This window comes from Crotalus tigris, unplaced genomic scaffold, assembly GCF_016545835.1.
Source record: "Crotalus tigris isolate CLP2741 ecotype Arizona unplaced genomic scaffold, ASM1654583v1 scf7180000024349.2157984, whole genome shotgun sequence".
In the NCBI taxonomy this organism is placed as follows: Eukaryota; Metazoa; Chordata; class Lepidosauria; order Squamata; family Viperidae; genus Crotalus; species Crotalus tigris.
The window spans coordinates 697,271-712,778 of NW_024100518.1; the positions used below are offsets into that span (position 1 = coordinate 697,271).

Genomic DNA, 15,508 nt, shown 5'->3' on the forward strand with positions numbered 1-15,508 from the left:
ATTGTTAAAAGCAAGTTTAAAAAGTCTATTTAGTAACAAATCATGCAATTCAAATTTTTCTTCCTTCAAAATTTATTCACTAAAAAGCCAAAAACTTCAACCAAACAGTAAAAGCTAAGCAATTTATGTAGAAGCATATGCAAAAGGGTAGTCTCTAAAATCACATTTTTAATTGAAAAATGTGACCAATTATTTGCCACATGCTTTAATAAATCTCATCTAGAAAGACTTAACAATTTATAAAGGGCCCGCAAAGAACAAGATATTGCTCAGTTGTATAAAATGAAGAAAAAAAGGAAGGCAGACACTGAACCACCCTCTGTGCCACAAAAAAGGAAATAAACAGGCATCCCAAATGCCAGCAAGAAAATGACTAGTGACATTTTCTCCCTATCCATTTTTGAGTATTATAAATATGCACTGAATAACTTTTTACATAAACCTTGGCATCCTTCCCGTTGCTACTTGCAAGCTGCTCAGTTGTTAAAATCCTTTCACTAAGACTTAGCACACTTTAAAAAACTCTTACCTTGATAAGCGTTCCAATTTTTGATGACAATTGATATAAAATCGTTGAATATGTTGGTAATTATAGAAAGATTTTGACAAATGCATGTCTTCCTCTGCATAAAAAAAATGAAAACTCATTTTAAAATATCAGGTGCAAAATAATGACCCAGTACCCCTGATTAATTCTGTTAATATGTGAAAGCAAATTTTTTTTTACAAGAACAGGTTCAAATTCAAGGATCATTCAATTTGCAGTGATTAGTTTTAGTCACTATCAAGAAAATAAAGCTCCATCAAGATGTTTTCAACTTTCCATAAATGAATGAAAGACTAATTGAACACTGCCTTCTTCATATATGTCCAGAAAAAGAGAACAAGTTATTTGCTAAGAAAACTAGAAAATTTGTAGTTCCATGAAGAAAGAAAGAGAAAGAAAGAAAAAAGAAAAAGAAAAAAGAACGAAAGAAAGTCTTACAAATAGAAAATAAAAGTTTCTGTTTCTCATTCTTGCTTCTGGAAAATTGGTTACAAACATAAACAGCTGCCTTAAAAAAAAAGAGTACAGTTTCAGCAGTTCTTCTTGAAGCACATTCTTCTATGAGTTCTTAATGTGCATATCTGAAATCTAGAATTTCAACAAATTAACTTTTTCAAAATGATGTTAATTTTTCCATAAGAAATAGATATATACTAGTAATAAAATAGGAAATATCCTGTTACTGAAATAAGACAGCTGAAGGAGACCTACCTAAATTTTCTGGAAGGAGATTGGATCGACAGAACCAGATGACCACTTGTAAATATTGTGAAAGGAGACTGGTTACAACCTGTTTGTTTGTTAGATCTGTAATGCCTAAAAAAAAAAATGAACACAGACTTTAAAAAAAGCTTCATCTAACCTTGAGAAGATATGAGTAATAATTTGTCATCTTAAAGACAGAGGAATCATTTAGTTCATTCATGATTATATAGGCATTCTAGCTTTAATCCAAATATAGCCACAAATAATCTGCACAGGATATAAAATTTCCTCTATACCAGTGGTTCTCAACCTTTTTAATGCTGCGACCCCCAACTGGTCATAAGTCGAGGACTACTCAACCGGTCGTAAGTCAAGGACTACTCAACTGGTGCAGCACCGTTTGCAGAATGGGACTTTTGGCGGGCTCAGCAGGGCAGAGACAGCCTGGACAATTCCTATTGGCTTTTGAAAGCCAATAGAATTAGACTCTATTCAAGAGAGTCTATTCTATTGGCTTTCAAAAGCCAATAGAATAAAAGGGAGTAGCACAGCTAAGGAAAAGGGGAAAAAAATGGCGGACTGCGTTGTTTGGCGACCCCCGTGAAATGGTCGTTCGACCCCAAATGGGGTCCCGACCCACAGGTTGAGAACCACTGCTCTATACCAAGAATAAGGTAATAAATCAAGCTTTCTTCTAAACTTTTCTGTATCGGATCTGGACATCAAATCATCTTTATTTTCTAATTCAAAGGAGAAAATGACCATATGACACTGGACATACAAATACATGAAGGAGAATGTAAAATTCCTATTTGTTAAAAGGTATTATAAAATGGGCATCTTAAATTTTATGACATTTACATACCTTTTTCAGTCAGTTCTTGGGCTTCCATGATAAAATAGTTTAACACCGTGTTAAGGTTGCTAAGAAGCAACTCACAGCGCTGGAGAGACTGTAGAGTCTGTGGATCAATGAAGTTAGATGACCCATCAAATAAGGGACCACCTTAAAAAAATAGAGTTTTGACAACTTTAGTTAAAGCTCAGAATTCAACATATTTTTATTCAACATAATTAATCAAACAATTAAGCCTAATTACCGAATAATTTCTGTAAATAATAACTTGATAGTCCACTGTTTCAAAACATATTATGTTACTTACAGAGACGAATGAAGTCTTCTTTTGTTTTAACAACTTTACTCCACGCCCATTCGAGAATAAAACGCAAGTTGGGTGCAGAATCTGGTTGCTCTTCAAAAAACAAAAAGCATAAATTATAGAAGTTACTTAACAAAATAATTTTATTGAACAACAAAGTTATGTTTACCTTCAGCAGTCCACTGTTTGATGCAGCTAGTGAGGAGCCCCAAAGAACTTGTCTGGATAGCAGTTGATAACACAGCTTCAAACTGCTCTTCCTAAAAAAAAAAAAAAAAAAAAAAAAAAAAAAAAAAAAAAATTCAAAAAGGAAATGCACTTATCTCTGCATTTCATGGCATCAGTGATTCACAAGTTCAGCATTAAAAATGCAATCCGGCTGTAGCTACATAGCATCTGACATGCTGGATCTAGCTAGGGATATGGACACACTGGGTCTGCTCACAGTCAGGAGTCAGTAATTGTGGCTTCAAAGTTTTCTGGGGTTTGCCAACTTTTATAGTCAATTTATTCCCTCTTTCGCAAAGATAGCCATGCCAATCACCGATTTACTCGATTTACTAAAATTTAAGAATCAAGTAACAGAACAACTGCATTTTCAATCATATCTTCATCATAAACTCACCTGGCTCAGACTTGTTGGCTGTATATCAATAAATCTTGGAGATAGTAAACCAGCAATAAGGCATCTATTATAACCCTCAGGAATAGTTTCATTTAATGAACAGCCAAAATTTTTTAAGAAATGCAATGTCTGCAATTAATCAAATAATTTTGAATTAGGACAAACTGTCTGTAGAACACTGAAAAATCACTACATAAATTAAACAATTCTTGTCAAAATAAAGGCATATAAATTATTGTCTGCCTTTCATATTCTCTATACCAGGCAAAGAAGCTATAAAGAAATAAATGTAACTGTGTTCGGTATTCGCAGGATAGTAGAAATCAAGACCCAGTAACTTGGACAGATTCATTTGCAAGGTTTTGTGTTGCTCAAGTGCCTCTGAAAAACTGTGTACCGTGGTACAAAAAGTCATAAATGTTTAAGAACTACTTTTTAAATGATTCCAAATACAGGTAGTCCATGACTTATGACTGGTCACTTAGTAACTATTCAAAAGTTCTGACAAACCTACCGGGGTAGAGTATTTATGATCTGATTTGAAGTTCTGACAGTTGCCCCTCCCCACAGTCAAATGGCCACACTTTGGGTGCTCAGCAACCAGACCACATATCTGGTCACTTGCAGCATCCCGCGGTCCCAGAATGTTTTTACAACCGTTTTGTTAAAAATTGGCATTTGCTTCCAATTTTTGGTAAAACTGTGCCCATAATGAGCCATTAGTTAACAACTGTGATGCTTCAATTAATGACTATTGCAAGAAAAACTGTAAGACTAGATCAGTCAAGTGACTGACCCATTTCACAACTGTCAAGATTTACAATCATGATGGGCAGGCTCCACTGTGGTCGTAATTCAAGGACTACCTGTACCCCTTTAGAAAATATGTAAAATGTTCAAAAATGGGAAAGTAAACATTTTTAAAGGAAGTGGTAGGTTCTGGTCTCAGCAACTATAATGAAAAGTGTAAGCAGGCATATAGAAGTCATAAGTTTTGCATTGCCAGCTCCAGGGTTCTGTTTTTCCATATCAACCAAATGTTGGTTCAACTGGTTGAGACAGGAACTGACATACCCGTTTTCACCTGAGAGAATGATCTAGCTGGCTTCCATGCTTTATGGTAGAACTAGAATTCAGTCGCCTAGTTTCTGGCCTGATGCCTTAACCACTAGACCAAAATGGTTCTGCAGAGTTAGAACCAAAATCAACAACTATTAAACTAGTTTTTTTTTTTTTTAGGCAGAAATGAAGTTTCCAAAGTAAAGCCGATTCACATGTTTATGAATTGAAAAAGAAGATCATAAATAGAATGCCATAATATAGCAATAAACAAATAATACTTACATCTTTTTGAAATCCTGTGCAAGACATATGAACTATTCCACAATTCAGTAAACAAGTGGCATCTGTGGAATAGAGTTCTTCGTTAGAATAATGAGGGGCAAAATACTGATATTATAATGAAAGCAAAGCTTTCCAGCAATTTTATTTTAACATTGCTAGCATACATTGGTGCACTGATGCAGAGACGATAATTGTATAAGATGAAGAGTTAAATTCCTCAGTCTATATATCCACGTCTCTGTCCAGATCAATGGACTATAATTTAATTCAATGAATCAGTCTGACTCTTGAAATATGTTTGATAATTTTAAAATCAAGCTAGGGATAATGACGGCTCTCTAGTATGCTACTACTTTGACAGTATTGATCTAGTACATTAAATCAACTTCTGACACCTGTACAACAGAAGCAGGAGGAAAGTTTGCAAAAACAACGGTTATGTACACAACAAAATAAAGTACAAGAAAGGGCACCGGCTTAAAGATAGAAGAAGAGAGTAGCTTTTCCAATACTAATGTTTGCCCACACCCAAATCCCAACATTTAATTCTAAAATTAAATGGTACTCCCTGAGACAGAGCATAACAAGTAACATAGTTGACATTTAACATTAAGTAAGCATCGTAGGAAAGAATCATATTTTTTATCACTAGTACTAATCAAAGGAGATGCTAGGATGTTAATATTTTATATCAAAATGCAGCAATGCACATTTCATGTACAGGTAGTCCTTGACTTACAACCACAACTGAGCCCAAAATTTCAGTTGCTAAGCAAGTCAGTGAAGTGAGTTTTGCCCCATTTTATGATCTTTCTTGCTACAATTGTCAAATAAATTGTTGCAGTTTTTAAGTTAGTAACCTGGTTGTTAAGTGAATCTGGTTTCCCCATTGGCTTTGCTTGTCAGAAGGTCGCAAAAGGTGGTCACATGACTCCGGGACATTGCCATTGACTAAATACATGCCAAGTGTTAAGACTCCAAATTCTGATCATGTGACCACAGAGTTGCTACAACAGTCATGTGACAAATGGTCATATATCACTTTTTTCAGGCTGTTGTAACTTCAAGCTGTCACTAAACAAATGATTGTAAGTTGAGGACTATCTGTATTAAGAATAAATCTGAGCTTTACACAGTACTTTTCCTGCAGCTGACATACAAATTAATGGCACTACTCGATCTATTGCAGCAGAACGTGCATTATTCTTATTAGAGTTTTATCCCAGTTTTTCGGAACTGGAAAGGCCATCACAACAATATTTCAAAAGTATATTGTGGGTGCAATACCTTCAGAATGCTCCCATAAAAGCAGTTGATAATACACTTACCAAAATTGTATGTGCTTGGGTTAAAAAACTGTTCAGGTGGAGGATTTGAAGGAGGCACTCCCCGAGTAAAGCTTCGTTCATGTACCAAGACATCCAAAATATGATTCGGAGAGGTGATGCTCCCCATAGCATCCAAAGACCATAATGCAAAATATGGACAATTGTGTAAAAATTCCCCTGGCCTTAAGAAAACAGACAAAAAAGAAGTAAATCTGACAGTATTAACATCTATTCTTTCTGAAATTTTATGGTAAGAAGAAACTATCACTTACCTTAATGAATCTGGCATCTGAGCATGATACCAACGATTTATATCAAAAATACCTAAGTAGGTAGATGGCTTGCCTTGACCATAGGTATTCACTTGCCAGGTAAAGACAGATACACTTGTATCAGGTGACATGACTGGGTCAAAAAGAAAAGGCGATGGAATTACTATAAAAGGCAGGTACAAATTATATCAATACAATCCTATGGAATAGATTTACATTCTTTTACATCTCAAGAGATACCCAAGCAACATAATAAAATACTTGGTTATGTACAATCTCTGATTGTCTTGCAGTCCTAATTTATTAAGCTACTTAGTTCAATCCAAGCTAAGAGTGCATGAATATAAGCACATCTGATATTTGCTCTCAGCTATCTTTCTTTGCTAAAGCTAAAAAAAAAATACTAAACTAAACTATATACTTTAAAACAATCAAATACAGATTAGATATTGGTGTTAGAGAAAATTACCAATGACCTAATATTGTAGTTCAGCTAGCTGTCAGCTATGGTGAGTGCTACCCATTTAATCTCTTCATGCAATACAATAATTGGTTCACAAACAGAATAAGGCCAGTGATCTATTTCTATTTCACTGTTTAACCCAGTTAACCAACTATCCACTATTTAAACCAATTCGACCAAGTGCTTCTGTAGCTCTAACTACAAGCTAATGGAAGAATTGTCTCCTGGTGGAAGGAATTATGCCTGAGAAATACTCCATATTTATGAAATATTGTAGTTAATTCTGTGCCTACTACTCTCGGATTAAACTCAGTTTTATAATCACTCACCAAAAATCTACATAACCAAAAATATTTATTTTTTTTCAAAGATGTTATTTCATTTAAGGTGGCAAAAAGTGATAGAAACTTTCATTTTTTTCTTTAAAAAAAAGATGCCTTTGGTATTTGCAGCAAAAAAACCTCATGTCAATTTCCAGTTACCTTTTCATATGAAAAGCAGCTGGTTATACAGACTGTAATTTATTTAATCTTTGGCAAATATTAGTCTATCCTTATAAAGTAAACTTAAAGATTAATGCTTAAAAACAAACAACTATCAAAACTGAATGATAAAATGCTATTACATCAATGTGTAAAACAAAAAAAAAATGCTCTAAAGATCACCTATGAAATGTATACAGTTGTGACCATCTGAAGCTTTTTGATTATTCAATGATTACCATGGGCAAGGAGATTTTGACTCAAAGACCATATACTGTACACCATGCAAGGCCTCTATAGTCGGGAAACATCTTCTATCCCTGAAGAACCATTTTACACCTCAGATTATGTCTCCCCAATCTCTTTATAATTGGAAAGACCTGGCTATTTAATAGTAATAATATAGTCTAATCTAATAATAATCTAATCTATACTATTTCCAGACTCGTGCACAAAAGGACATGGGTGAATGTGATGATACACAGAGTGAAAGCAAAAATATTGTACCACCCACATCTAGCACTGCTGGAAAGCACATCCCCAAGGCACTAATGCAATTCTCAAGTCCATTGCTCTGATGTTCCTGTGGCTAAAGTGTGTAACAGAACTCTACTAAGTATTCTTGGAAAATATAGATTTATGTGACTTATTGATCTGTTGAAAGTGCAGCTATATCTATCATTCTATTCTTTAACTGCTAAAGCCAGAAATAGCTCCTTTAATTGTCCTTGCTCAGATCTAAATATGTCATTCTGCTTGATAATGCAATAAAAACCCTAATTCTGTTCCTCTGCCCATTCTCCACACCAGCTCTGGGGGTTTAACATTGGAACACAATGCCATACAGGAAGAACAATAGGAAGCTCAACTGCGCAAGTACAGTAGAAGGGAACAACTTGCTTCAAGAAGTTGTGAATGCTCCAACACTGGAAGTTTTTAAGAGATTGGACAACTATTTGTCTGAAACAGAATAGGGTTCCCTGCCTAAGCAGTGGATTATAAAGTCCCTTATAACTCTGTTATTCTATTCTATTCACTTATATTAGATATAAATTTGTATGTCTATGTGAATGCATACATACATTTCAGTGATTTTTATTAAATACTAATTCTAGTATAGATTTATAGGACTTCACAAAATGTATCTAGGCTGTTTGTAACTGAAATATATACCACAAATTATTACTAAGAATTAAACAGGACATAAAAATTAATCAACATTTATACAGAAACAAATTGTATCGTTCAGGCATAAGTCTGACATAGCAAGTTCTCATTATTAGCTGTGATGTATACAATACTAACCTTCATTAATACTATCTTCTCTGTCAACATGGCTTCGAAATTTTTCTATAGTTTGACAACCAATTAATTTGATATTGCTAGACTGTCCTCTCAAAGAGGAAACTCCCCCTGTAAGGTCCAGACTGTACCTTTCTTCACAGTATTCCAAACCCTGGAAAAATATTACATCAAGTCAGTGTATCTGATCAAGAATGTGAGAACTTCAATTCTCAATAACAAATGCTTAACATCTTGGGTACTTGGAAAACATTTTTCAGTTATGATAAAATTCTTTTGGTCTTAAAGTATTATCTGTCATCAATGGCGTTGACAGTTTTAAGACACCATTAATCAATGGTATTGACAATTTTTAAGAATGAAGTGAAAGATAAAGAACTGTGTCCACTAAGAGCAGGAAGCATACTGAACCCCGCCTAACGATCATGAATATTCAGTAATAGAGAAGTGGCAATGCTTCTTTAAATAAAAATGTAAAAATCTGTTAAAACTACTTGGAGGATATATGTGTGTCTTCTCCCAGGATGCAAAACTTTGATTCTAAATTACTTTCCACAAAATTAGAACAATGAAATGGCAGGTCATATATTCCCAGTAGGTCACAGGCCAACATACCTCTTGATATTAACTACCAAAGTTATTTTAAATGAGGAAATTCTGTTATTTTTTTTTAATTAGAAACCATTTTATTGTTTAGTAGCACAGATTTTTTTTAAAAAATAAGAGAATTCATTTTTGTTTTCTAATAATGTAAAATGCTTTAAAACATAATTACTGCACAAATGGCCTCTCTGTGTTTATTGTAAAAGTAAATAACCAAGCTGAAAAATGTGCAATCCAGTAGGCCAGACATGTTAAACTCGTGATGTCATGGGACGTGGCGTGACATATCGGAACTTTTTCCCCATTGCCGGCAATGGGGTGGGCGCGGTTTCCTTGTGGCGTGTCTGGCCCGTGGGCTGGCCGTTTGATACCCCTGCATTAGGCAATTAATATATCAATCCAGTTGGTAAGCAAAAAGGTGGCTGTGACATTTCAGCACCTATGATGAATCTAGTTCAATGTTAGGCAATTTATACATGAGCTATTGATTAAGTATATGAATATAATTCAAAATCAGGTCTGTTCTTCTGTTTAAATTAAACAACTTTTGAAAGGGAAAGGCAGAAATTGAATTTATGAAAAAAATAAGTATGCTAAGTATGCAGTTAAACCAATGGAAAATTAACCCTGGAAGGAGGTTTATATGTGACATTTTTTCTAAGCCTCTCAGAATGTTTGAGGCTTGTTCTTTCTAAAAAAGTTTAAAGATATTTAAATTATTACTCATAAACCATTAAAATATCTGCTTAAAAATATAACTCAAAACAAAGTTCAAGTGATTTTGCATTAAGCACCAGAGACTAAAATAAATGCTTTGAAATTTATATACAGAATGATCTGATCACAGCTACCCAATATTAATGATAATTTCATTTTTTTAATTCTTATAAACAAACTACTGGAATTGTTTCTATTTCCTTCTCATATGGACCTCAGGTCTGAGAGCTGCTCATTTTCAGTCCCACTTTCAAGTTATTATGCTAATGATCCCCAGAAAAATGCTGTGCAAGGTTAACAGAATCTATCAGAGATTGGGCAATTACAAATGTTGCACCAAGTTGCTTTCCCTGCATCTCATAAAGACTATGGAACACCTTGATGTAATCTGGATGTCTGCTGGATATACAAAAAATATGAAGATGATGCCTGAACTGCACAACTGAAATCACACCCCCTTTTATTTGTTCCATGTATGGAACATGGCTTCTGTCACACAACCATGGCAATCAATATTTCTTTTGGGGGGGGGGGGGAATTGATGCCTCTGTCTCTGAATCACATTTACACTCAAATACTATGTTATTTACCTTCTGATAAAGTCAATAATATGAAATCTGTGGCAGGAAATAATTAAAATTATACCCTTTTATTAAACTCTTTTTCTCGTTTTTAACAACGAACAAGTACAAAAACTCAATATGTACTTGACAATACAAGTACAAAACTCAACATGTTAACAATTGAGAAGAAACTTCTAAATGCAAACATATGTGCACATGAAATTAAAAATGTCTTAATACTGTCTAAAATGTGTAAAATTATCTCAATAGCCACAGTATTAAACACAGGTTCAGCATATACCTCTCCTACAGAAAGACGCCAAATTATCTTAAAATCTAAATGCAAGCAAAGTAGCAGCAGTTTGTAGTGGTGAGATTAATGCTGTAATAGGTTCTAATACACTTCAGTACTTAAAATTTAAACATAATACTTTACCTCATATATGATTTGTCCTGATGCTAACCGCCTTCTGTCACTGAAAGCCAACTGCAGCAGATGTAAACTAAGAATATCTCCTTCACTAAAATGAAATATCAAGACTATAATAAAGAATACAGGCATCTCAATTATTTGCTATATAATATAAGGCAGATAGTAAATTAAGCATAGCTGTATAATAAATCACAGAGAGGATAACTAGTGACCCTAGGGAACTTTTGTTATGGCTCTAAGGTTTACATGGGAGGCCTTATTTTACAACTGTTTGAGGTGTGAAGCCAATGAAAACATTACTATAATCTTAAAGCAATCTTTTATCCAGCTGAAAGATAAAGAGAGCTCTAACTCAACTGGGAAAAAAAAACATCCTGGCAAAATAAATCAAAATTTTAGCCCTGTGCATGACAACCATACTACTATGAAAGACTTCTCTGCCAACAGTTCAAAATACTTCCTATCCCTCATCTAACAGATATCACTGATGGTGGCACAGTGGTTAGAATGCAGTACTGCAGGCTAATTCTATTGACTACTGACTGCCAGCAGTTTGATCCTGACCAGCTCAAAGCTGACTCAGCCTTCCATCCTTCCGAGGTCGGTAAAATGAAGACACAGATTGTTAGGGGCAATATGCTGACTCTGTAAACCACTTAGAGAGGGCTGTAAAGCACTGTGAAGCAGTATATAAGTCTAAGTGCTATTGCTATCTCTAGGTTGTCATTCCTATTTCAGATGTAGAAGCTCGATCAATTGCACAAAAATCAAATTACCCCTATTTGTTTTAATGACTGATCTGCATGATCTCACTTGCTTAATCACCAGGATCCATGCCATTGAAATGATCATGAAATTATATTCATATATTAACAAAAACTGCAGGCGTCTTCATGTTTCTACAGAACACAAGAACAATGCACACTAAAATTCACTAATGTCATTTCTACTAGGCACTTCAAACCAAGTTTTAAGAGACACATGCTTAATTCAGAACAAATCCCCCTTTCCTAGATGTTTGTTCCTTCAACTCTTCATACTGCTTCCCAACACAGGAAGGGAGAAGCACAAGGGATAGGAGTTCCTGAAATCATCCCCTTTTTATTCTGTCACTAATTTTCCATAAGTACACATATACTATTTCAGTACCTAAGTAGCAAAAATGAAGACTTTTTAGGAGTAGATAATTGCCAAGATCCTAATTTTGGATTTACATTTCAGATTTTTAGTTTTGAAACAGATAAAGCTGCATGCCTAGAGTCTGGTAAAACATCTCTCTCCAATGAATCAATTACTTGTTGGAGAGTAGCAATATAAGTTAAATCATGATTTGAACACATTTTTAGGATCTACAATCATCAGAGTGGCCAAACTGCTTCACCCACCTTTCTTGTGTTGATTGGACAGCCCACAAGTAGCAACAATTGCGAGGATCATTTTCAGGTTCTTGAAAAGTAACAGCATATACAGGAACTCTCCCTCCCTCTAACTGGAAATGGTATCTGAATATTAGGGGTAGGATGGGAAATGGATAAACATTTAAAAATAATTCTCTAATTTACAGAACACTGTATTATTTTGGCATATTTCCTAAATATTTATTGTTTTATAATGGATGGAAATTCAGTAATCATACTTTAATTCAATACTCAGTTATACAATCAACATGGAAATTAGGGGAAATATGATATTTTGGGTAATGTATAATCTACATTGCAGCATTCTATAATATAGAGTAATAAGATTATGTTATTTTAATTAAAGGATGGATTATATGGAACTGTTTCAAAACTTATAGAAACGAAAGTATTAAGTAGATAGCCAGATCATTAATCCTAATTATAACATATGCATAATAAAATAGCATACGTTGGATGCATTTTTCATTTGAGTATCTTTATTTTTTCCTAAACTATAAGCTAGCAACCAAAGTTATTTGATTCACTGAATATATTGGAATTAATCTAAGGAACCGTTCTGTTGTGAAAAGGCTGGAACTTCACAACGAAATATGGTTTTTGCAAATTTTTCCCTTTATCTGCAGTATCAAGCACCATGTTCTGTATTTTTAATTCTCCAGGATGAAACTTCAATGCTAGAGGATTGTAGAATCAATAGCAATTGCTTCATCCCATCCTTTCTCTAGAAAGTGAATCTCATAAATGGACCTACATTGGTGAGAAGTTAACATCACTTTTCACATCTCTTCCAAATTGCTGCACACATGTTATGTAATACAGGGGTCCCCAACCCCCGGTCCATGGACTGGCACTGGGCCGCGGCATGCCAGAAACCGGTCCACATAAACAAGCAAAGGCCCATCCGCGAGATGTAGACAGTACATGAAACCACACCTCAGGTCCACGGAAAAACCTCTCTCCACGGAACTAGTCCCTGGTACCCAAAAGGTTGGGGACCTCTGATGTAATATATTAACTCACACTAGTTCTAGCTGACAGGACCAATAGTGAGAATCAGTGAAATGCAATCCAACAGCTAGAGATTGTACATTGGTACATTGGTCCTTTTAGTAAGAGGACAAAATATCCAGAATATGCATCTCAAAAATATATACAGATTTCAATGATCAGCATATTAGCATGTTTCCTTTTCAATTTATTTCATTAAATGACATACCACTTTTCATATACTTACTCTTTCTTTAAGCTTTTCATATTCCACAGTGAAAGATAGCCATCAGAAAATCCCACAACTAACTGGTTGCTTCTTTGTATGTATGAGAGAGTTGTCACAGCAGTTCCTGATGGGTTCAGTAACTGGAAACAGAGATGTCGGCCATTCCTTATTACAGCTTCCCTTACTTGTGGGATTTCAGAAGGGATTCCAGTGATAACTTCTAAATCTGTATGTATGGTAGCATATAACAAGTTCATATTGCCTTATTTAAAAACCGCTTACCTAAAAAAATTGCTCACAGAATAAAGTAGCTTATGTACACAATTAAGTAAGATTGACTAATGACACAGATTGGTGTTGTTAATCTCTTTTCATTTTAGATATTTTGTATCAATATAAGAAAATGTAGCTCATGGTTAAACTGTGAAGTCCCTGGTGCTCTCTGAGCTTGGCTGTTTGCTTGCAGATGTTTCATTACCTATCCAGGTATCATCATCACAATGTTATCTAGTCCAATAATAAAATGTCTGCAATCAAACAATCAAGCTTAGAGAGCACCAAGGACCCCACAACTATTCTTATCTCTATTCATTTGAACTGTGTGCATTCATTAGTTCATTCCTTTATCTATAAAATGAACAGGAAATGCAACCATGTGATTTTGTTAACCTTATAGATAATTAGAGCAAATACCTGCAGCAATCCAACATTTAACCTAAATAAAGCTTTGAAATGATAATTTCACTGTTATATTTCTTTTCTGCATGCAATTTTTCAGTAATTTGTTGAGGCTAACTAGGGCTTTCCAAGAGGTTGTTTCATTGTTCTTATTCCCTATCAATGCCATTGTACACATTAGTCTATTTCTTGAGTACAATTTAATGCTTCCAATGCCAAACAGCTAAAAATGAACAGATCAATAAATGTCTGCTTATTTCATTCAAAATATACCCTTATTTTATTATAAAGCCAAATTAATCGTTGCTTTCATTTTTAGTTCATTTTAAAATTTGAACATGGAAGGTCCTGAAAAGATGATTACAGGAATCAACATATAGTATCTTATTTTAAGTTTTATACAAATATATATCACAATCTGGAGGTTCATAACAAAACAAATAAGGGTACCGTAAATGCCGGCGTATAAGACGACTTCCGCGAGCGCTGAAATCGGCGCCAAAGACGGGGGTCGTCTTATACGCCGAGTCATCTTATACGCCAGAAATACTGGTAGTTTCCGGCATATAAGACGACGTTCTAGGAATGCGGCCCGGCTATAAAGACGGGGGTCGTCTTATACGCCGGGTCGCCTAATACGGCGGCATATACGGTATTTTGTCTTTTGGACATTATTTTGAGGATGCAATAAAGAACAAGAGCAGTTCAGATTTTGGTCTACATTAGCATAGTTTTCTATTTAATAAATCCATATATGGATTCAATCGCTTCACCCAAATGTAGGTTGGTGAGGCATGATATTCAGAAGTAGTAATAAATAACAGCAAGTTAGTAAGCCAAAAGTTTCTAGATCTCTTAGTATGTGTTCCTAACATATTTTTATATGATTTAATACCATACGCAAGTTAGATGTACATCACATCAATAATCTACATTGCTACTCTATTGCAGATAAATCTGAAAGCACAGTATTTCTAGCTCAGAAAATTACTGCAGAAAAAACATTGCTCTATCTTCTCCTGCTGCTGTCAACTTGTATTTCTCTATCTTAATCAAGTATACATATTATAGGTTAATATAGACCAATGGCAGTCATCTTCCCAAATATCAGTGATGAGAATTTAAATTAATATTCTGACTTTAGTTTTGTAAATTATATTCCCATATTATCTAGAAAACCTAACTCCTCTTTATTAACTAGAAATCAGTATAACAAATAAAAAGGAATTATCATTTACCAGAAGCTTCTATTTCATTCTGGTTACATGATAAGTCATCCAAGCAAAGATCTATCAAGAGGACATGACCAACGTCAGTAACCACCACAGCCACACCAAACAGCCATCTGAGACACTGATGCAAGTGCTGAGTTGTCAAGCTGGCTCCTCCATGGTTTATAATTGGTTCAATGGCAGTGACCTAAAAAAGCATATTAGTTAAGCAGTTGGACAACCTATAGGATAAACACATGAACAATCAATGTCACATTGGGATTTATAATTGTCATTTCTGAATTATTGAAATCCAGTCAAAATATCCAAATACCTTCTACCACATTTAGTTTAATATATAATTCAGAAAAGCTATTTTTGCTGGTTAAGTACATAATACTGATACAATCAATTCCTCTTTAAATGCAAAGAGTGCAA

General features: G+C 34.6%; 1 protein-coding gene across 1 annotated transcript in view; it reads right to left on the reverse strand.

Annotated features, from left to right (window-relative positions):
• AHCTF1 (AT-hook containing transcription factor 1) overlaps positions 1 to 15,508 on the reverse strand; it is a 46,912-nt gene that overhangs the window by 22,511 nt on the left and 8,893 nt on the right. The window contains exons 4-17 of the mRNA XM_039326992.1: positions 15,098 to 15,278; positions 13,200 to 13,407; positions 11,930 to 12,046; positions 10,548 to 10,632; positions 8,232 to 8,382; positions 5,982 to 6,114; positions 5,710 to 5,891; positions 4,382 to 4,443; positions 3,038 to 3,166; positions 2,582 to 2,672; positions 2,416 to 2,505; positions 2,118 to 2,258; positions 1,259 to 1,363; positions 530 to 623 (exon numbers count right to left, since the gene is read on the reverse strand). Of these exons, the coding sequence (XP_039182926.1) occupies positions 530 to 623; positions 1,259 to 1,363; positions 2,118 to 2,258; positions 2,416 to 2,505; positions 2,582 to 2,672; positions 3,038 to 3,166; positions 4,382 to 4,443; positions 5,710 to 5,891; positions 5,982 to 6,114; positions 8,232 to 8,382; positions 10,548 to 10,632; positions 11,930 to 12,046; positions 13,200 to 13,407; positions 15,098 to 15,278 (1,769 nt within the window). The remainder of the gene's footprint in view (positions 1 to 529; positions 624 to 1,258; positions 1,364 to 2,117; positions 2,259 to 2,415; positions 2,506 to 2,581; positions 2,673 to 3,037; positions 3,167 to 4,381; positions 4,444 to 5,709; positions 5,892 to 5,981; positions 6,115 to 8,231; positions 8,383 to 10,547; positions 10,633 to 11,929; positions 12,047 to 13,199; positions 13,408 to 15,097; positions 15,279 to 15,508) is intronic.